General features: G+C 40.4%; 2 protein-coding genes across 3 annotated transcripts in view; one reads left to right on the top strand and one right to left on the bottom strand.

Annotated features, from left to right (window-relative positions):
* The window catches only part of AK5 (adenylate kinase 5), an 83,207-nt gene extending 79,551 nt beyond the window's left edge, over positions 1-3,656 (bottom strand). The window contains exons 1-3 of the mRNA XM_063407318.1: positions 3,368-3,656; positions 1,477-1,663; positions 327-494 (exon numbers count right to left, since the gene is read on the bottom strand). Coding sequence (XP_063263388.1) covers positions 327-494; positions 1,477-1,663; positions 3,368-3,427 — 415 coding nt within the window. The 5' untranslated portion in view covers positions 3,428-3,656. The remainder of the gene's footprint in view (positions 1-326; positions 495-1,476; positions 1,664-3,367) is intronic.
* A 15,546-nt stretch (positions 3,657-19,202) lies between these two features.
* Positions 19,203-23,265, top strand: part of PIGK (phosphatidylinositol glycan anchor biosynthesis class K) — a 63,689-nt gene continuing 59,626 nt past the window's right edge. For both annotated transcript variants that reach the window (XM_063407305.1, XM_063407306.1), the window contains exons 1-3: positions 19,203-19,359; positions 20,862-20,915; positions 22,672-22,763. In XM_063407305.1, coding sequence (XP_063263375.1) covers positions 19,261-19,359; positions 20,862-20,915; positions 22,672-22,763 — 245 coding nt within the window. In that variant the 5' untranslated portion in view covers positions 19,203-19,260. The remainder of the gene's footprint in view (positions 19,360-20,861; positions 20,916-22,671; positions 22,764-23,265) is intronic.

Here is a 23,265-nt window from a genome sequence, read left to right as displayed (position 1 = left end):
GCTGCCTTGAAATGCACGAACCAGGTTTAGATAAGATGAAATCAAACCTGCAGATGTGCTTATAAGCAAATCATGAGCTCTCCAGCTGCTAAGAGACATCCAGCCTACAGAACACGAGTGCAGGTGCTCACTGTGACCCCTAAAATTCTTCAGCTGGGATGCCATCCCCAGCACTAACAATTCACACTCTTAATTGGCCAATACCACTTGCTATGGCAGATGGAAAAATTGTATTTAAATTCATATAAGCATTCAGTGTATTTGCAGTACAAATCAAAAGGCAAAGTAGTAGAGATAAAATCTTGTCAAAATGACTGCCTTCATACCTATGACAAGGATAATTTTTGGTCGAGGTCTTGCAGGGTCAAACACGTCGTACTCCTCAATTAGCTCAGCAGTTTCAGAAAGGTCAGTGTCACTTTCTATGGAAAACTGTTGGATCGGAGGCAGTCGGTCGTAGCGTCGGTATGGGAAGTTAGAGTTATCAGGCATCACTGTAAAATAGTAAGATAAACTGGGAATTGTGGAAATAGAAAACTCAAAATCTGTTCTGTATACAGATTTAAATAAGTATCATACATAAGGTATAAATATCTCATAATTTTACATAGTGTTTTCTGTTGCTATATTAAATTTTTTTGGCCTCTATTTAACGGATTTATTAAATCACAACCATCCAGAGTCAGTTTTCTCTGGTGTTTCTTTACAGGCTTATCAGGTTTTCTGTGAATATCTGCCTATAGCATCCAGAGTTCAGCAGAGGCCTCTGAGAAGAAAAGCCTTATATTGTGCAGATAACCTCTACTATTAAGCAATATTCTTTTAGTGATACATGCTGTACACAGAGATAGAGATAGTATTCTTGCTGATTATTTTAATGAAATGTTGGATGGCAAGGAAAAATAACTATGGCAACTGAAAGATGAGCTAATTACTCTTTGTTACCATTACAAATAAAATAATTACAGGTATTGGTATGACATCTGCTTAGATTTTATGAGATGTATTTTTTCTAAGAGTTTAGAATTTAGATTTTATTTACTAAATTAGAATACAGCTCCAATGTAAACTAGAAAAACCACGTAGTGTAACTGCACTGAAGTTGGTGAGTATGTCATCCATAAGGACCAACTGAAAGCACAAACCAAGTTCACTGTGTCAGACCTGCCCCTATTTTTGCAAATGTTTCAGGTAGGATACAAGAAATCTCTCCACTGATGCGTTGAACATTTACACAGCAAACATCCATCATTTGGCTGGAAAGTGATCACAGTTTCCTCTCCTGCCTAGCATCCATTGCGGCAGGAGAAAAACAAATGCCAAAAAGCAAGGAAACAGAATTCTTGACTCCTTTGCCTATAGATAATCAGAATGAGGCATAATCTGCTATAGAGGTATGTATAAAATAATTCAGTAGTGGATGTAAAACCACACATGGTTGAAGAAATAGAATTATTTTAAAATTTAATACATTACCATTCCTGAAAAAAGACCTCCGGGACTGTCCTCCATTGAGTGGAGGCAGAGTCTTCTTTTCTGGGCTGACAAAAGTGTCCCATTTTACCTTTTCTGGCCCTCCAAGCTCTTTTACCTTCTGCAAACAGCTTTCCAAATATTCAATTGGGTCATCGGGTTTGTAACACATTAATCCATTCAACAGACTCTGAAATGTAAGATCAGAAATACAGACTATAATGATAGATCCCAGGGAAAACCAAGCACATTTACTTTGTCTTTTACTTTGCACAGAGAAACACATTCCTTGATGTTCAGACTCTCTACTGCAAACCAATGCATAAAAGCAAGGCCTGAAAAAAATCAAATTATTGTGGTTTGCCAATGTCATAAAAATTACTTGGAAAGGAAGCTCATGGCTGCCTTTATAGTTGTCTGTTTGCACTGAAATAAAACCTGAAAATAGCAAAAAAACACACTCTACATTTTTTTAGAAATGTCACAGGCAAGTATACACAGAGCAATGTGAGAGATAGAGAGCCCCAAAATTTACATATTCTTTGTAGTCTAACATCACTAAAATGTATCTTTTCCTAAAGACCACTGCACCCACAAGTGTCTCATCCATATTCTTGTCAACACTTACACAAGCAATGGAAAGAGGATTTTTAAAAATCACGAGAAATACTCAAATATCATCTTGACCAGCATCAGGGAAAAAAAACCCACAACCCCAAAATTCATAGATGCTTCCTGATTTTATTGATCACAGATTCCAAGCTATTAGAAGACCCCTCTCTACAGTATTAATTCTTTACTCATCGTACTCTTGAGCATTGTGTGAAAGAAAGGCTGCCAGGCCCTCTTCTGACACATTTCCTTGACAAAGTGATACATAAGTCATCATCTCACCTCTTCGTGAGACTGCTGCATCCAACAATACATGTCTTTGAGGATGGTTTCTGGTCATTTTGCTTTTCCTAATTTTTGTGTGAATAAACTTGAGGGTCATGGTTGGTATTAGTAGTAAACATAAATAGCTCCAATTCAGGATTTGATCAGTTGTTATCTATAGTTTATACAGTAATTGGTATTTACACACATTTGAACTTATAAAATAGGATATCATTTCTATGCATCTGTGCCCTTACTATAGTACTTAACTGATCACAGCAACTAACGGTGTATTTTTGCAGAAGACACTCACCAATTTTTAAAAATCACTCGCTCAAGCTTTGAGCCTCAACAGAAAACCAGTTTTGGCTGCATCTCTTGTTAAACCATTCACATTCTAACTGTGTATTTAAAGCATTAGCATGCTCCGTGTCCTGCAATTTTCAAATATATAGAAAAACGTCTGGCTTCAGCACAGACAGGGGAAAATACATATGGGTTTGTGTGTGTGTTATATACAGATGACAGGATGTCTGATCGGGGAGGGGGGTTGGAAATCCACATTGCACAAAGAAGTAATTATCAGCCATTAGCAGCAGGTAACTTGTAGGAAGCTAAGGAAAACCTCACTAAACACTTGCGGCTTTTTCCTTCCCCCCGGCCGAGGTAAGGTGCCCCTGGCCCGCATTCCGCGGCGCTGCTTTGCCCTGAGGACGCCCAAGTTCTCTCCCCGCCGGCGGCGGAGGGCGGGCGGCCGCGGCGGCCGCAGGGGCGAGGGGCGCGGCCGCGGGGCTCGGCATGGGCGGCGGGCAGCGCTGCCCCGGCCCCGCCGCCAGCGCTCACCCGGCCCGGGCCGGCGGCCGGCGCTCCGCGGCGCCGCTCCCCGCGCAGGCTACGCGAACCGCAGCCTCCGGCTGCTCCGTCCTTCCAGCCACCTTCAGCCCTGCCCGCCGCGGGGTCCCGGCGCGGAGCATCCCCCGACGGGGCGGAAAACGCCTCCCCCCTGCGCCTCGCCTACCTCGAAAAGCTGCGGGATCTCCCTGCGGGCCAGATACTCCTTCGCCTCGCCGGCGCTCATTCCGCCAGCCGGGGCCGGGGGCGCCGGCGGGGCGGGTGGGCAGCCCGAGCCCCGCGCTCGGCGCGGCGCGGCGGTGCAATGCGGGAGCCTCGGCGAGGCTTCCGCGGGCGGGCGGGCGGAGGGAGGCAGGAGGGAGAGAGCCGCCCGCCTCCCCGTGCCCGCTGCACGGAGGGAGCGGGAGAGAGAGCACGCTTTCCCCCGGCGGGGAGCGAGAGCGTGCGCAGGCTGCCGGGGAAAGTTTCGGGGGGTGCCTGCGGTGAGGCGCCGAGCGGAGGCGGCGAGGGGCTGTGCCTGGCGCCGAGCCGCGGGCAGGCTGCCCCGGCAGCGAGCGGACCGGCTCCCCCGGCTGCGGGGAGCGGCGAGGGGAGGGCTGGGCACCGGTGTAGCGCAAAGGTGCTGGAAGGCTCCCGGTGGAACGCGGTCTCTGCCCGTAGCACGGTGTGTGGCTGTTTTGAGGAGCGAGACGTTTCATACACTTTGGGCTGGCAAAAAGCCACCAACTACGATCAGTCATGAGCATCTGTGATCGGCGAGTCACAGGAAGAGATATGAAATTATCTCTGGTCTAGCCTTCTGCTCAAGGCAAGGGCAGCTCTTGAGGTCAGAGCAGGTTGCCCAGGGCGTTATTCAGTCTCATCTTGCAAAACCTTCCTAGGGTAGCGACTGGAGAGCCACTCTGGGCAGCCCATGCTTGCCCAGTCTCGACATGAAGAAGGGTTTTCTCCTATTCAGCTATCACTTCCCATGTCTCAGTTTGTTCCTTGCCAACCATTGTGAAGACCCTGGCTCCATTTTCATGATGGTCTCCTGTCAAGCCTTGAGAGCTGCTATTATGTACCTTCTAAGCCTGCCACAAGGCTGAACCAGCCCAGGTCCCTCTGCTCATCTTCAAGAACAAGTGCTCTCCATCCCTTACTGTCTTTGTGGTGTCCTCTCAACTCAGAATCACAGAATATATCAAGTCCAACTTGTAAGTGAATGGCCTGTACACGCATCAAACTCACTCCAGTTTGTTAACATCTCTCTTTTACTAGGGAGCCCAAAACTGGGTGCATTATTCTAGATGTACTCTGGGAAGTGTTAAGTAGGGGGTAGCTTCTGTGATTCTCTGTGGTACACTGGAAGTCCGAACAGAGTATTTTGGTTGCTGAAGTGTCCTATGTCATGTCTGAACTTCCAATTAGTTTTTAACTTTATTATCTTTTCTAACAGAATATCATTGCAGTTGCATTGAGGGACACCCTAACACAAATATGTTACATAACTGCAAGCTTATAAACAACACAGAACATGCTTTCTGTATGTACATCCCTGTTTTTCAGACAGATAGGAAAATGGATAGGTCTTAGGTGTCTTTTAAGAAGCTTCTCCCCCACATATATGATTTATGGATCAATATCAGTTTAACAAGCTTCTTCTCAGCTGCAGCCATGTTCCTTGTTTTGCTGTTTCTGTAGTTGAACTGCCCTCATTTTCCTCAGTCCAGCCTCTAGCTTTTTTATGTAGACACTTTCTCCCAGAGAAGATTCCAGTCCTTGTTCATTCCATGAACTGCTAAACAGTGCCCAGAAGGCAGTCCCATGATCTTCTAATGACACATTGCACTGGTTGGTTTTCCAAGTCATCCAAATATTCCCAGCAGCTACCACATAAAGGACAGCAAGTAACGTCCCTTCACAGCAATTGACTGATGGACGGCCCATAAATCACAGGATGGTTTGGGTTGGAAGGGGCCTTAGAGATCATCTAGTTCTGACCCTCTGTCATGGACAGGGACACCACTCAAAAGCTCAAGTTGCTCAGGGCCCCATCCAACTTCCAGGGCTGGGGCACACACAACCCTCTGGGCAAACCTGTTTCCGTGCAAAGCTACTGGAAAACCACAGTCGAAGGGTCTGTGCAGTTTGGTTTAAGAGCCCTTCCTGCTCCAGTTTCTATGAATCCAGCAGTGTCTACTTAGAGAAGCTGCAGTCACTGAATTGACACTTCCCATATGTTCAAGGAAGACTTTGGTCTTCACTGAAGAGTTTCATCAGCATTCTGCAGTTTTTCTCATCCTCTCATAAGATCTGGATGTGGCTTTAACCCTACTTTCTTCTGCTAAAATTTTAATCCATCCAAATGTAAAGTAATTGAAAAGCACAGTGCCTTAAATATGATTGAGTAGGCTCCTATGCATTAATAAAAAGACATGAGACATAATTGCTTCTAAAAGAACCTTAAATGAAAGTTGACAAAAGGAAGATGGAATTAAATTAAATAGATATTTCCTTAACATAAGGTCTTTGCTAAGGAGGGCTAATAGAAGATGCCATTCTATCTAGGAACACAGAGCTGTGGTTTTTGCATTTCATGGGTGTAATTTTTTTTATTTGTTTCTTGATGTAAAAAAAATCATCTGTATTAACATTGTCTTGGATAAATTCCATTTATAAGCTTTCAGAATATATATTTTTATATACTCAACATTTATGGGTAAATTAGTATCTCATCCAATGCCCTGGTTTGGCAAGAGTAAAACATTTCCTTTCACATGCTTTCCATGGCATCTTCCTCAAGAATGTGAAATATGTTTGTGTAAAATCTTGTCCTAGTTGTTTTTTTACTGTAGGCTTCCAGGCATTTTGCACAGATAATGCTAACAGAAAATAAAATAACAGGAATAACTGTCCTGCTATAAAATCATGTGTTATTATTATTATGCACATCTTCATTATTGTTCAAAATGTTGTTTTGCTGCACAAAATCAAATTCTGTGTTGCAGAAATTACCACCTCAGAACAAGTACAGCCATTTAGGAAATGTATCAGACTGAATGTGTGAAATGTATCTGGAAAGGACATTTTTGGATCTAATAATACAGTACCTCCTTCTAGAAGCAAATTTTTATGTGTTTGCTGTCAGAAGACTCCCCTTATTGAAGCAAGGTCTCAGGTGGAAGCTTCTCAAAGGCTCTGAAGAACATTGCCAGTGAAGGATTAAGCAGACATGAGCCAAAGGGGCACAAAAAGCTGCGTTATTTGTTGTGCAGGTAACAGAAAGGGAGCTGTTCGAAGGTGAGCTCTTTGTTGTGTAAGTGTCTGATCAAGAGTGCAGCTGGGAGGGAAGTGGTCTTACTGCCTTAGAAAATAACACAGGATGTAAAAATGCTCAAAGGAATGGGAATTCATTGGAGCTCCAGGGCACTGCCCATTCCTGAAGGTGCAGGCAGCTCTTTAGGGTACTGGGTGAAGCAGAAGGATCACTTCGGTTATTTCCTACCTTTGCTGGAGGGCAAGAGGATACAACAGAAATAACAAAATTTTGCTATCAAAACTATAACATTTCTGAAAATTCATCTTGAAAACTTCTCATGGATCCTGTAGTGTTGGGCAGATTCCATTCTCATTCTTCTTGTTTCCTCCAGGAGCTACATGAAGCTGCACTAAGATGAATCAGTATTTTCAGGGATCAGCTGGAATATGGTGTTCTGGGCCTTCTATTCTTCTTGGTTAAACCAATTACACAACACCCATAGCCTTCAGTCAAACCTTAATTAGGTTCTGTGTTTTCAAAAATCACTTCAGAATACCCCAGTATTTTATAAACGTTTATTTTTTTTGTCTAGTGCCTGTTGAAGCACTAGTGGCTGGATTTGTCACACAAGTTGCTGCTCTGCTAAATGTCTTTATTAAATCAGAAGCAATGTCCTTGGACTGATGTGCTTATACAGGCTGATATGCAGACAGTTTGAATTTGTAGATTCTGTAAGTACACCAATTATGTGCAGCCTTTTTAATAGAATGTGCTGAATTATATGCTTCTGATCCAGAAATGGTATGCATTTTAATGTAAATTTGGAACTAACTTGCAGCCCCATATTGCATTTAGTGTATAAACTAATCCAAGATTGCTAAAATGATCTTTTCATTTATATGAGAAATCTCTTTCTGAACTCTTGCTACAGTATTAACTGTTTTTTTTAACTTGATGTTTCCCCCTTTCTTTTCACCTCTGATAGACCTTTTTTTTTCTTTTCTGCTGGTACCTGAATGTATTACTTAAGTGAATTAAATCACTAATTGAAAAGTAGTGAAAAATTAACCAAGAAAGATTGGATTTCTGGATCTAGATTTTGGTGAGTCTCAGAATTTTGAGGACACCAAGATGAATGGAACATGAGACGGAAGAAAAAAGATTGTGCCACTTAAAAGTTTGAGATGCACATTTCAATCTGCTAAAAAAAATTAAAGAAATGCTGTGATCAAGCTCCTCTTTGTTATGATAAACTAAATAGCTGTACTTGTTATTTTCCAGTTACAATATAATCATTCTTATGACCCTTCCCTGAGCTCTCCAATTTAGCTACATGTATCTTGAGTGGCATGCAGAGGCATCAAACAGGACACATTGCTCTGCTCCTCCAGGCTGCCTGTGACACCCTGGCTGCCCTCATTCTGTTGTGTTCCTGCTGGCAGACTGCATTTGTGCCCTGCTGTGGTGTTGCACCAGGGCTCACCCTGAGCTGGTACCTGGCAGATTCCCAGCAGCTCTGCTTCCCACTGTTTTCTCTCACAGGTTCCTCTGCTGGAGAATCAACACCTGCACTTTATTCTTTCATGTTTGACTTCCTATATTTGTTTGCACCCAGTTTTCCAAGAAGTTGGCGTGCTCAGTACCAGTGAGCTGTCCCCTCTGGGATTCCCACTGCCTCAGCCTGTGTTACCTGCCACCAGGGATTTTCTTTGGTTGTGGTAATCAATGCAAATATTATACAGCACATGAGCAAAACACAGTTCCTATGGGACCAAAACAGAAATTCACTTAGTATTTCCCATTTACACTTCACTTTTGAGGCCAGTCATTAGGCCAGTCATGACATTATTAGACATTAAATATATATACATATTATTTGATTCACTCAGGTTTCTTAAAGAAAATATCTTGCAGCAGTAAGTAAATGGCATCAGATCAGCACATTTTTTCTTCAACAGTCAAAAGGAACCTTCTTGAACAAGTATTTCTGCAGAGATCGGAGATGATTTTTTTTTTTTTTTCAGAAACTGGCATTGACAGGCATGAATTCAATTTCATATAAGCTATATTCCAGTATTTTCTTACCAGTTATGGTTTTTCACTAAGTTTCATGTTAGATGGCCAGGGCTATAGTTCCCTATGCCACCACCCTTAGAAAGTACTGGTCTAGCATATTCCCAGAATATAAATATTTCTTAGAGTCACATTCCAGTTTTTCCCTTTCCTGTCCTTTACATCTGTTTTAAAACTCCAATACAACTTACTCAAATATGCAGATTTACTCTGTTATTTTTAGTGACTACTATTTATAGAACTTACTTGACTACCGTTTTAATGGAGAATGTTTCATTATCATGCTGTGGTATAATTACATCCTGTGATCATTTATATACAGAACAGAAATATTTAGTGAAGTCTTTCAATTGCTTTTGATAAATCTGTCCAAGCATATTGCACAAATGTTGTAAGGATTGTTTACTTTCTTTCTTCAGAAAAACAGCTCTTTTAAATGCTGTTGTACCCCTCTGACCATTGGGTTCTATGTAATTTTGTTTCCTTTCTCATTTTTTTAATAGTTCTTAAATCTCTCCCAAATATTTCTTGAAGCTTCTAGTATTTTCAATAGATGTTTTTCTTATTCTTACGTATCTTGATTTTCAAGGCAAATTGCTGCTTTTTTTCTGTCTTGCTAACATATCTTAAATAATTTCTAATTATAATGCATATTTTTGTAATTAAGTTTTTATCCTTGATTTGGCTTATAATAATTAGATAGTATGAGGATATTGTACAACATTATGTAACTTACTAAAGTCAAGCTTATTACCTCAGAAAGTCCTTAAATCTCTGAGAGATGAAAAGCAGGAAGTCCTGTAGAGGTTTTCTTTGTCCCTAAGACCATGGTTCACCATCGGGGAGAACACAGATTGAGCTCTTACACAGACCTTCCATCTGATCCATGACAGCTTCCTGATGCTTTTTGCTTTTATTTTATGTCAGTTAAAGTGACTCTCCCTCTCTCTCTCCACAGTGTTACAGAAATTGCTCTTTGGGAGGATTATTTTATATTCCTCAATTACCATTTTTCAGTAACTGATTAACAAATACTGCAAATCAGTAGATACTGAATTTTCAAAAACGTACGTGGTGTGGTTTCTTTCCAATAAAGACCTAAGGATCCAACCATAGATTTTAAGGTTCTAATGTATGTATTGTCCCCTGTTAATAATTTCTGTTCATCTAGTTTATTCTTTACAGCTAAGGGAATTTGTATAGCTGTAGGAAAAAAACACCAAAACAAAACACAAAAAACCGCAGCAAAATTCAGTCAATAAAACAGGCTTGAACTGAATAATGACTTGTGGGTGGTGGTGGTGGGAATAGAAAAGAATTCAAACACAGCTATAGGCCTCATCTTGGGAACACTGTGGAGCTCAAGATTGTTAGAAAGTACAAGTTCCTGTTACTTGGCATACATTATTCTATAACTTGTTATTCAGTCATACAGTGAAAATCTTCCCTACTTGAAAATCATCTCTCACAAAGAACATCTCTTGAAAAGATAAGCATCTTGACTATTTTTTTTTAACAGAAAGCTAAATGAATTGCAAGTAATACCAACTTCCTGCATGAAGGGCTTAGAAAAGTCACATAATGATTTCAGGGATTGCTCACACTGAGAAAATTTCAACATTTTTTGATGCTTGTATTTTTACAGCAGCTCAAAACATTGTGGTGTCAAGTCAAAGGGAAAAAAGTATTATTCATTTGTTATAATTTGTTTTTACCTAGGGTCAAGAAGGATTCCTGAATGGGATATTTTCTTGTATGAAAGGCATTTATAAATGCAGACGTTTTTTCATTACTCAAACATGAGGACCATTAATTTTGGTCAGGTACATGGTTGGTGCATGTATGACAAAGAATAAAATAAATCTTAAGAAAAAAAGTCTTGTTTTATGACATGGCAATTTTTTATAATTAGGATTCACAATGCAATAATGTTGCCATGTTCTGTTTTCAAAAGTGGCCATGGTGATAACTGTAGTATTCTGGTAAGAAAGTAGAGTTTCCTATTTTCATATTCAGTGTGTGTCCAGTATTCAGCACAGAGCAGTATCTGCCAAAATGTTGGTCAGCCACTGGGGTTTTCTTCTCCTTGTTAGTTTTTCTAGAGCTAAAGCTCTCTTCGTATTTTATATTTCGTAATAAAGTGGAGAACGACTGTCCAAACCCTCTTTTCTAGACCCAGAAAGGCTGTAACTTTGGCAGGTATTGGCTCACAACTCTGAATTCTACTGTAAGGAACACATTTTGGATGGGGGGGAGGATTTAAATTTTGCTTAAGTCGTTTTTTAATGATCTAATGTTCTTGAACTCATCCCTTTAACTTCTTGTTCTTGCACTGCAATGAATAGAATGCAGTATCTAGAGATTAATATATGCACATTATATAATAGTTAGATACAAATTGGGACATAGAATGTAGGCAAGATAAAGAAATTGCATCTGAAGATACAATGGGGGAAGGTGAGAGACGTGAGAGAAACTGGCAAATGTTTTAACCATAGAAATGTTTTAATGTTAATTTGAAATTCATCCCGTCTTTTGCTGATGTACGAGAACATTGCCTGAATTTAGTCACCAACTTCAGTGAATGCTTTCTTGACAGTGTAACAAATGAGAATTGGATCAAACACCTGTTTTCCATAGAAGCTGACACCCTGCCAGATGGCTTATTAGCAAAGATAACTGTCGATGGAATTATCACATGAGGGTTGAACTCGGGTTCAACATGGCACGGGTTGAAAACTTTTGGCTAAATGGAAGATGTTAGCTTAGTGTTTAATAGAACCTAACACTGTATAGTTTATAACAATGGAAATCACTAACAATCTTCAGCACTTGTTGAATCACCAAGACCTTTCTTTTTCTTGTCCTGCTACCCAATAAAATGAAAGAGCTGTTGAACTGCAGGGCTGCACAGGATCCTTGGCTCTGCCTTACTAATACCTTGTAAGAGATTAGGCAATTGTGCTCTGGAGAGCAAATCCACCTTGGCTGGATGTTGGGAGTCCTGACACAAGGCAGGGTTCAGGAGAAGTTAATTAAGGATCCCTGTTTTAAGGAGAACTTGCAAAGTTCTGCTCCTGTGTGAACTCCCTGTCAGCAGAGGCAGGTTACTATAAAATGACACAGCTGTACAAGTGAGAAACTCAGTGGCTGTGGTTTTCTAATTTATTAAAAATGTTCAGGATATTCAAAAAACCCCTATTTTGACTCTTGTGTATTTAATAAAGTGGTCATTGGCTTACAGTTAAGTTGGTATTATTCAGACAAGACTTCAATATTCAAAAGAACCTTTAAATTACTTCTTTCTTTACAATATACAGCTAAATCACCTCTAAATCAGGTTTGGGTATAGTTTTTTGAATTTCCCTGTAGTGTAGCTGACATTTTTCTATATACATTGATTGAAAATTATTGATTACTGGCTTTCTACTGGAATCTTACTCTATCAGCCTCTGGGCTAGGGAAAAGGGAAACACGACCTGCAGAGGTAGAATGTACAGCTCCTCTAGCTGACTTCTTTTATTGAAATATGAGCAATTTCTGGAGAAAATATCCTGATTTTACCATTCAATATTACTAATAGACACACAGACCTACTTCCTTTCCAAAACAATTTTTTGATATATGAATATATGAGGATCTCCTATGAGAGAGAAAATACATTTTATCTCCAGAATTCACAGGCAATAAATAGCATAATGAATGAAGATTAATTTATTTCACAAAAGGATTTGAAAACAAATATGGCAATTTCAGACCATCATAACTAGACACAGAATTACTGAAGGAAATGTAAAAGAGAGTTCATACTCTTCTAGTTCCTAGATGAGCATATAAAGAAGGCAAAATGTATTGTCTCCTATGCGACAAAAATCAATCCATGGAAAAGAATCTTTATTAAAAATGCTTCTTACAACATGGTAGTATATAGCAATTAATAATATTAAACTTTTTTCTTAATCTTGTTGAAATATGCAGGCAAACAGAATCAGATGAAAGCAAAAATGAATACTAATTAGCAACACCCGAATTTTCGAATAGTGTTTGAAGTATCCAGGTTCGAGATGACATGAAATTAACACTGACTGCCTTGAGAACTTTCTGTAAGAGGTGCTGTACAGCTAAAAGCCTTAATTATTTTTACATTTAACAATGTCAAATGATTACCATCTTTATTCTAAAGCTAAGTAGCAAGGAAAGTTATGTACCCTTGACCTCATATAATAATTTTGATGTCATTATTCTGAATAGTCTTAATTTGTTCTGTTTGTGAAACTTAGATCTGGAATCCTTACAATTCTGTACCTGGTAAAGAGATGCATTATTATTTTGGGGATTTATATTTAACATGCACATGCAGCTAAAATGCAAGGGGTTTTTTTTAGCATTTACATAATATTATAATGAGAAAAATTTTGTTTAAGGAAATCCTTGATAACTAAGAGAGTTCAAGTGCAAGAAGGTGATTTTTGCTGAGATAATACTTTTGCAAATGCATCCATTAAGGCACTGATTAAATGAAACTGATTGACTGATTGGTGTCTTTTCTCCATGTAAAAATCAATCACCTTGAATGAACATGTAAATTCAAATGCCCTTAAAATGTAAAAGGTCATTAACCGCAGTAAATGTAGCTTTTACATTTTCATGGAATATAGATATTTAGCAGCAAAAACAACTAGTTCAGGTCACAGGACAGATACATAGGAATGACAGGCATATATTCATGTATTGGTAATCCCAATTATCACTAGGTCCTTTTCTTGATGGTCTCTTTCAGTTAGACAATCTCATCAGGATATGCTCCTTAGCACAAAGATAAAAGACAGGTAAAAACAAGGGGCTTGAATGCTTTATTTATGAGTTGCAAAACAATATAGGAAAACTTCCATAGATTTCACAACAATGCACTCTTGTGTGGGCAGTTCTTCTCAGTTTGCACAATATCCTCATTAACTTCGGCCACACAATTTGGCTTTTAAGAAAGGAAGAATTTGGTGGGTTGACAAGTCACTGATTTACTTTCTTGCTGAATATGTTGTTTTTTTCCAGACTTTCTGCTTAGTAATAGCTCATTTAATTTTTAAAGTAAAATTCTACCTTGCACTGGGTGCCAGCACTGTCATGGTGAAAAGGCCTTTTACCGACCTGCGCAGAAAAAAAATTCAAAAAGGCTTCATTTTTATAAATCATAGCAAAATCTGGCTACCAAGCACTACGATTTCAATTTATGAAGTCATTCTGGCATTTGTGCTTGGGAAGAGTTTCTGGTAAATGAGCTCACAGAAAGAGACACTTTTAATTTCCAAAAGCATGGAGTTAGAACTTGTAGTTTGTTGAAGGATACTCCATGCTTAGTTCAGCATGAGCACTTTCCACCTGATCCACAGCAGCTTTTACACAATCCTGGTAAATGAAGCTAAAGAGAGAACAAAGTGATCTCTCTGCTTTACACAGTTTGAGAGTAGAGGATTCAGGTTTGCTGATCCGCTGTCAAGCAGCTGCTCTAAAAAGTATAAGTAGGTTTTGTCTAAAAATTTGTTGGGCTGTTTCAATCTACTCCTCTCCCAAAACACCTGGATAAACATTAACAACAAAAGCAACAACATATATTTGCATTTTGAAACGCTAAGTTATTCCTTTCATTGAGAATATTTCTTTAACTTCCTTAACAGCCTATTTTTGGATTTGTCTTAAATTTTGCTTCTCAAGTCATTCTTCCACTACTCAGATTTAATGACATTTCAGTACCCATCACACATTGATCTGCATAACCTTTCCTGGCAATATACTGGATGCAGTTTTAGTCACTGTACAAATATTTAATGTTAATCAACGCTATTGTACTCGGAATATGAATAACCTTTTATAAAGTTGACTCAGGGCTCACTGGAGATCTTATTCCTAATAAGATTTCCATAATATTAACTTTTTCCAGGTAAAGCTGCTGTGCATTCAGCCTTTTTTTTCAAATGTTTTGTTTGTTTTCTCATATAGCTGATGAGTAGTCCTCAATGGAACACAAAACCCCTTGCTTGCAAATGAAGACAATTACTTGAAAGACAAAAGGTTATATTTAGATTGCAGGCTGAAGAGTAGTTGGAGTACACACAATAGCTTTAAGTATTGGTTTGGGAGCTAAAATGAGTCCATCAGCAGCACTGCCCTTTATTTGTGTTAATTTAACCAGCAGAGCTGAGTCCACTTCAGCTCAGTCCCTACAGGGAGGACTTCCCTGAGACACTCAGGAGGGATTTATCATAGAGATGTCAGAACTGGCAGTGGAATAGAAGTGATGACTTCTTAACGATTCTAAAACACACAATGTTCTATCCACTGCTTGAAGTCAAAGATAAAACTGGTTCTAAACTTAGGTTTATTTAGGGCAATTTAATTAAGATTCTTATCTTGTTGCTAATTAAGAAGCCCATGAATTTTCTATTTGAGAACGAACCCTTTTGAAATACTAATGAAAAAATACAATGGGGAGGGTAATTTTAAATAATGTTTTAAATGGATAATACATTGGGGGGTTTACTGTATCTTTCACCATTTTGCTCTTTTAATAATGCTTTGAGAAAATATTTTCAGCTTTTTCTACTGAGAAAAATACTGATGCACAAAGACTAAATGTGATGCACCTAATAAACTACCTCAATGAGCTGCCTCTGTTTCTCCATGTTTTATTTTCTCATACTTTACCCTTTTTTTGCCAACAGAATAAACTTTTGGAATGGTTGGCAACTTCATGTCTTCTGAAGATGAAATACTGGTTTATTACACAATTCAATAGTATGGAAATTCGACACCTGGTAATATTTACATCATTAATGACAGAACAGAACAGAACTGATGACAAGGTAGATGGTTAATTCATTAAGAACAAATGTCAACTGAATTTCATTGTAGGCTTCAAGGTTTTTGCCTATGTTTCTATTCTGACCTCAAAAGGCCTGTAAAACATTATGTCTATAATGCCACTTTGTAAATAACAGCAGCAAATACTGTCTGGTTTGATCCCAATGTAGAGTTAAGCCACTTGATGCTATGGATGAACAGAAGTATGGTCTACTGTGTTTAGCCAGAGTACAAAGGGAATCTATTGACAAACACCTTGAGTACAACTGTTTCAGCTCAATAAAATTAGAATCAAGGCTTCTTTCACATAATTTTCCTTTGGAAGTTCTGTATTTCACTTTCACCATATTAGTTTTGCCTCTTTTTTATCAGTATTAATTTGCTATTGTAAATCTTTTCAAAGTACGAACATTCTGTAGTCAAGCCAGTCTTCCATTAACAGAAGGGAGAAAAAACCCAGATGAGTGAGAACAATCAATAATTTAATTACTGTTGCCATTTTATCAGCTGAGATACCAAACTATAGTGGACTTGTTTTGGCATTTTTTAATCTATTGTATTGACAGTCAAAATGAAGAAAGCAATAAATCTGCATTTTTAAGTGGGATAGTAGAGTCAAGCTATTATTGATGATTCCTGAAGAATCTTTCTTGTTGACTTATGTCATTGCAAGTGCTCCTTTTAATTTTTCTTTTGGAAGTATAATAAATAGAGCCAAAGATAGATTTTTTTTTTTTCTCTTACACAGTAGACAATTATCAGACAGTACATGCAAGTCTAATACAAATAGGAAAGCAGACATAGAACAGTGATCAAGAGTATAGAAGAAGGAAGAGATAGACTATGATACAAATAGGTAATACAATCAAGGTTATTAGCAAAAAATTATGGATATTTAATTGGTATTTTTGGTACAGAAAAAAGCCAAGTTCATGATCAGAAAGTGTCAGGTGAACTCTGGTATCATAAATGCCTGTTTTAGGAGCTTATGGGGTTACACTTGGGATTTCTGCTCCTCCTCAGTGGAAGGCAAGGCTTGTTTGCTCCATGCTGGACAGGAGCAGGCTGACAGATGGTTCATAAAGGGCAATTTCTAGAGGGTATAGATTAGAGGATTAGGGCCTGAGCAACAGGCTGGAGGAGGAAAGAATCTGGAAGGGCACCAAGATGTGCACCAATGTGAATACCAGCTGCAGTTACAGCAGCTTTTTAAACAGTTGTTTTAATTACAAATCATTTGGGGATACACATTTGGTGTCTTTTCTAATTACTCACCCTGAAGTACAAGACACATTGTGGCAAAGGTCAAGCTAAAGACACTCAGAGCATGAAAAGTACTGTTATTAGCAAGGAAACAAAGCAGAATGAAGAAACAGAAGCAGACAGCATAGAGCTTTACTTCTAGACAAAAAAAAAAAAAAATCCTGTACAGGCATGGAAGCATGTAATGAGAGCTGCCTAAGGGAATAAAGATGAAAAAAATGAGGACAAAGCTGTTGGTACTGTCTTACTGGAGAAAAAAAAGGAGAAGTGATACCACCTCCAGGAATAATGCCTGAAGCACTGGCACACTCATACGTTTCTGATGAATACCAAAGCCCAGAAAGATTGAGCCTGTAAAGAAATAAAAGCCAGAAGTAGACAGAGAAATAGATCCACTAGAAAATACACTCAAGCAGGCTAAGGGAATTCAGAAGGCAGACCAGAGACAGACCTAAGAAGGTGATGCACTGTATTACACAGAATATAAATCGGAGGGAATAATGGTCATTCTTTTGGAATGTTGCAAAGAGCTGGTGCAACTGTGTTTGCCTTAACTCAGTGCTGCCTCTGCCCCTGGATGGAAAGGCAGCAATAGGACCTGAACACCTACAATCAAATATTACTCCCTGCAGCGTGGCTGTGGCTGATCCAAACACTGCTCACACACTGCAGATGACACCAGGGGACACAAGAACTGGGAGTCTGCAGCTTTTACATCAGGAGCCAGGTGAACCTTCCTGGTGACTCCAAACCCAGCTACCAGGAGAAATACAAGTGATCTTTCATGTAAGGAAAATTTGCTATGGTTCTTAACCTGTGTTTATATCATTCCAATACCATGAGGGTTTTTTCTACTTTTTCAATTTATTTTCTTAAGTAGCAAATCATATACAGTGACCTTTAAAGAATATAAGTAAAACTACCAAGCCTAGCATGTCAGAGAACGAAAAAATTACGGTCACCTCTAATACAAATTTCAGGAAGCTGACGAGCTTGTAAGCAAAAACAATGATTTTAAATTTTATTCATAGAAAATATGTTCATTCTTTCTCACATCAGGAATGTTTCTTGATAAGCCAAAAGTCACCTTTTGGCCATATTTGACATAATTTTCACATGGTACAAGCATCAAGACTTAACGTCTGGTTCAAAGATGCATCATCAGGAGACAGCCGCTGGCATTTCTTTGTGCAAATTGCATATTACCAAAGGATGAATATTCGTAATAAATGCAAAGAGCAAGGAAGTAAGCTTAACTGAAAGAAGTTCAGTCACGGCCTCAGACTTCTGTGATGTTTTCTGGCCAACTCCACATGGGAGCAGAAAGGTAATGAGGTGCTACCTGAGTCAAGGCAAACGAAATGAACTCATCAGTTTTACCAAACTGCATGAATACATGCTTGGTGAGGTCGTTTAGTATTATCCTTGCCTATCCTTTAGAATTACTGACACATCTTGGCCACATCTGAGAATGATTAAGAGACCTAAGTGGAAGCATTTGAAGGGGCAAGAAAAAGCTTAAGCTTGTCCCTAAATTCATTTAGCTTTCTGGAAGAAGAAGATAAACAGTGCAGCTTACAAGCAGGCACCAAGAGACATTGACAACCATAGCACTTCTCAGCAGGTTCACAATAGGCTCACAAAGGAGAGGGGTTCAGGCACAACAGGAGCTGGTGGCTGTGGTATTCTGAAGGGAGTAAGCACCATCTAATAACAGGTGATTATTTTTGTCAAGGAAACCAGTGATGCTTTAAAACAGCAAACGTGATGCTATTGAAATTCCAGCATCAATACATGGAAATGTGCTCCTGTCTGAGAAAGTCATTACTGGTGACAAGTACATGGAGTGGGAAATAGCTTCCAAGGTTCAGGGCAGATTCTGCATCTTCACTAATGGAAGGCATCAGGCAACTGAACAAAGCAGTGACAAGATGAGATAAAAAGAACCATAGCAAGTGCTTCAATACATTGAAATAAAAATTTGATGATGCGTAAGCTCTGAGGGATGTATGCACTACAGGCAAAGCTGTATCAAAGCTTCATGGAAAAAAAAAAAAAAATCTACCTTTAGATCCCACTCCCTCCCTTGCCAAAGGCGGTCCCTCTCCCGAGCCGTCCCCTCCAATCTCCAAGGAAGCCCTGTGGCCACCAATGCTGATGACACCCTCGGCTCACATCTCGCCATGCCCTGCCCTCTTAGTGACCCAAAAGGAGCGCAGGATTTCACGGAATTTTTGGAAAGCGGCTGAGAGAAAGGGCTGCTGTCACACCCGCAGGAGCCCACCAAGCCAAAGGCGAGATGCGCGGCCGGTGTTTTCCAGCACCAGCCAGGGTGAACTCGTGTGTCCCAGGCAACAGGCAGATGTGCTGCCATTACCGCCTCTGCTCCGCCGGAGCGGAGCGGGCTCTGCACACCCGAGGATGCCCAGAGAGCTCTGTGTGACCAGGCGCCCTGCGCGCCTAGGGCAGGGGCACGGCTCCCGCAGGGGCCGGGACGGGCAGGGCTCGGCCCCGGGCAGGGCCGGCCCGGGCCAGCGGCGCTCCCGCCCCGCGGAACTTGCGCACAGGCCGCCGCCCCCCTTCCGGCATCCGCGGCGGCCGGGCCGCGCAGGAGGCGGGGTGAGATGGCGGCTGCCGTGCCCGGCGCCTCCCGGGTCCGCGCCGCCGCCGCGCTGCTGCTGCTGCTGGGCTGCTGCGGCGCAGCGCTGGCCGGCGGCCCCCAGGTACGGGGCTGGGGAGCAGCGGCGGGGCCGGAGCGCGGGCGGGGGGCGGCGGCCCGGGCTCGGCGCTGCCGGCGTCCCCATCGCCTCAGCCCCGCGGGCAGGGAGCGCTCCCATGGGCTGCCCGCGGAGCTGTCCGGAGGCGCTGGCGGCACGCAGGAGGGGCCCTATCGGTACGACTGGCACCGATACCGAGCCGCGGTCCGCAGCGCTGCTCCCCGGCGGGCGGAGCCGCCCCGGGCCCGCCTTGCACTGCCCCGTGGGCGGAACCGCGGGGTGTGCGTGCCCGGAGCGCCGGGGCTGGGCGGCGCGGCTGGTGCGCGTGTTTCCTTCGAACTGCTGAAAGTTACAAGCCCCAGGCTTTTCATCCTCTTGCGGGTTTCTGAAATTCAGTTTCTCCTTGGCCACGCACTGTAACTTGCAGCGGGTGTCTGATGCCCGATGGACCCGGGGCCGGGGTGCCCGGGCTGGGTGCGGGCGCTCCCAGGGCGGGGAAGCGGCTCGGTGCCCATCCGTGCCCATCCGTGCCCATGGGTGCGAGGCGCTTGCACACGGCAGGTGCCAGTGGGTTTGTCAGGTGGGAGTAATTTCATGTCTCAGCAATTAGCTTAATGCACTGTGCCCACGCTACATCTGGAGTGTTGTTTGCTTTTGAATTCTGCGTTATTAACAAGTTGTTATGCTTGAAATTAATTACAACTAGGACTGAACAACCCCCGCATCCCGAACAATAGAAATATTCTTACAATGTCTGGATGACTAATTAAACTGCAAGTTGTTTGCTGCTTGAAGTACAACACTATTTCTGTTACCGTGTGTTTTGTGCAAGATCACAAGCATCGTCCCAGAACTCTTCAGAGTTAACAGAGTCTGATTTAAGAGTCAGCAGATTGGGATTGTTGCCCCATGACAGACTTATTCCTTTACCTCTGCGAAGTCTTAGCCTCTTTTTGTGTCCTGATTTATGCTCTCTGTTAAGGAGAGGGGCCCTCTCATTGGCAAAAGAAAGTGGGAAACTATGGAGAACATAGATTATATAGAAGGTTGCTGTCATAGACCCTGATTTTGGAAGATAAATGTAACCCCTTGGATTGAAAGTGGGTTAAAACTGCAGATTCTCTTACCTGCTTTTGAAAATTGAACTAAAATGAATCCAAGCCTCTTTTCTCATTAAGGATGAAACTATAGGTCGATAAATCATATTACTTTGTTCTTGGAGTGTCCTTTGGAGTAGACATGTGTGGGCTTTTGGTTTTAACTGAGGTGCAAGTGACTAATAGTTTCTCTTTGTTCTGTAGCAAGTTTCAGGGAAAGATTTGGAGCAGTTAATTCACATGAAAGGTGCAGATGTTAAGAAAAATACCTCTCTTCTAGCTTTTCTAAGGTTTGTTCAGTATTAATGTGTGGTAAACATATGCATTGAACACTATTGTGGAAATAACAAAACTATGAGTGGTCGCTTCTTTCTTATTGCTGCAAAATCTAACATTTTTTTCATCTTTCAGGATCAAGCAGAGCAGTTTTTTAGAAGTGGACATACAAATAACTGGGCAGTTTTGGTAAGCACGGTCCAGGTTGTTTTCCTCCAATAAAGTTTACAGTTTTTCATCAGGAGCCCTAATTGCAACAGTCACTCAAGAGTCATGCTCATTTGAAAGAAATGGAAAGATAAACATTTGGAAATTAATAAATTTGAAATTGTGCCTGCAAATTTATTACACTATAATGAAATTATCTTTTCAATATGACTGAATTTAAAGTACTGCATGGCAGGATTCATAAAACGAAAGTTCTGAAAGCATTAAAATAGTTAAATTAGCATCCTGCATGTTGAAAAAAAAGGCGTAATTCTGATGCTGGGGCAGTCTGGTCTCTTTGACCAGAAAGGTAGAATTTGTATCTCATTTTTGTTCTTGTTCAATCTGTTAACTTGTGATAACAGGCTGGGAATAAAATCAGTTCAGGCAATGTAGTGTTTAGATCAACTGTTCTTACCCTAATTCTTTTTTTCTTTGCCATGTAACTTTTATTAGCTTTGAATCATGCTGCAGAATAGGTTCTTAATCACAATTCAGGTCTTAATGACTAATTTGTTTCAGAACATTATTGTAATTACTCAGTAGCAGCTGTTTGTTTTCCAGATACTAAAACTGAGCAATATAAAAGGAAAGTTAACAGTAACTAATTGAAGGAATAATTTCTATATTCTACAATGTTCAAACTTGAAACCTTAAAACATACTATTTTAATACTATTAACAAATCAATGCTTTTACTAGTACCCATAAAAACACAAAAAGAAGGTGGAAAATTAGGTCCAAGGACCTATACTTTCTGTGCTACAGGTTTCCTGCTGGTTTTATTTTCTCAGTGGTTCATCATTAAGTGGTTCATCATTTTGTAACAGTTGCTACTAATTTTTTAAGCAGTAAAACAGGGAGGGGTTTACTGCTGTCAGGCACTTCAAACCTGGGATCATACTTCAATCCCACCTCATCATTAGCTTGAATTAATGTGCTGCAGCGTGGATAACTGTATTTAGAGGTTGGACACAGCGTTGTAAGGGAGGTCCTGGAGGCGGGGGGCAGATGATAATACCTTGAAATGCCTCAGCTAAATTGGACACAGTTTGTTTTCAGAGCGTTAAATCTAGCTGAAAGGCAAATGTCCCCATGGACTGATTCCTCCAGGCTTTTTTGGAATTCCTAACTGATAGGGTGATAGACACACAATATAATCCTTTTAGGCTGAGTTTTATTGTTACGTAAGTTACAACTCAGTTCTTTTTATGAAAAGAGTAGAGAAAAAGATGCTGTGTAGTGTAACTTGCAGTTCTACATTTAAAGACTCCATAAATGCAGATGTTCTCAGTGCATTTTCTCCTGTGTGTGGCTTATGCATGAATTCAGTTGTGCCTTTGTGGAAGAATACTCCAAGAATGGGTTTGCTATTGAGAACTCCTCCTTTGATCTCTCTTCCATTTGATAAGGAGAAAGCAAATGAAAAAATTTAGCTGATCCACTTACTGTTGCTGAATTATTCCATAAGTGCCACTTTCTATATTTAGTAAAGGTTTATGACAATTTGTCTTGAGTCAGTATGCTAAGAACTTTTTTTAAACTTTAATTTTCAGAATTTTTTGCTTTGGTACAACTAACATTTACATAAGTTATATCATAAGATTCGTGGTGTTGCTATGTTCTTTCTGAGTTGTTACTGTTTTTATAATATTCCTGTAATCACATTCTTCTGATGCAATGTGTCAGGTCAGTTTGTATCTTTACACTATTTAATATGCTTTTTTTCTCATTTCAAGGTGTGTACATCTCGATTCTGGTTTAATTATCGTCATGTGGCAAATACTCTCTCAGTGTACAGAAGTGTCAAGAGACTGGGCATTCCTGATAGGTGAGGGAATCTTGGTGAATCCAGTTCTTGCAAATGTGCTGCTAAAGTTCTCATGCTATCTGAAGCAATAAGGAAATACATTTTTCTTCCCAGTTTAACTGTGTAGAAGTAAAAACAAAGAATGCAAGCACCTCAGTGTGGTTAAAAGTGCAGCAATGTTGTTCCAAAGGAAAAGCAACAAGTTGCATAATAAAATTGCCATTTGGAACAGGCTAATTAGATCTAGCCATTAAAATGTACCACTTAACAAATCGGTGAAAGTGTAATGTGAAAATTCCTAAATGCACTCAGCAATGACAGAACTACTGTGAGAGATGAGCCTTGCTGTACTTTAATTTCCTTTTAGTGGGACTAAACTGTGACTGTACTAAGGTGGAAGATTTACACATCTGTAACTACACTGAGTCTTTAAAGTGTCTGATCTGTAGGAGCAATTCCTATATATTGACAGTTGCCTTGAGAAAATCCATTTTGCATGATATTTTGGAGAAACCATGTTTTT

Source organism: Prinia subflava, chromosome 10 (genome assembly GCF_021018805.1).
Source record: "Prinia subflava isolate CZ2003 ecotype Zambia chromosome 10, Cam_Psub_1.2, whole genome shotgun sequence".
Taxonomy (NCBI): domain Eukaryota; kingdom Metazoa; phylum Chordata; class Aves; order Passeriformes; family Cisticolidae; genus Prinia; species Prinia subflava.
The sequence above is the reverse complement of the archived record's forward strand: the minus strand, read 5'-3'. Positions and strand labels throughout refer to the sequence as shown.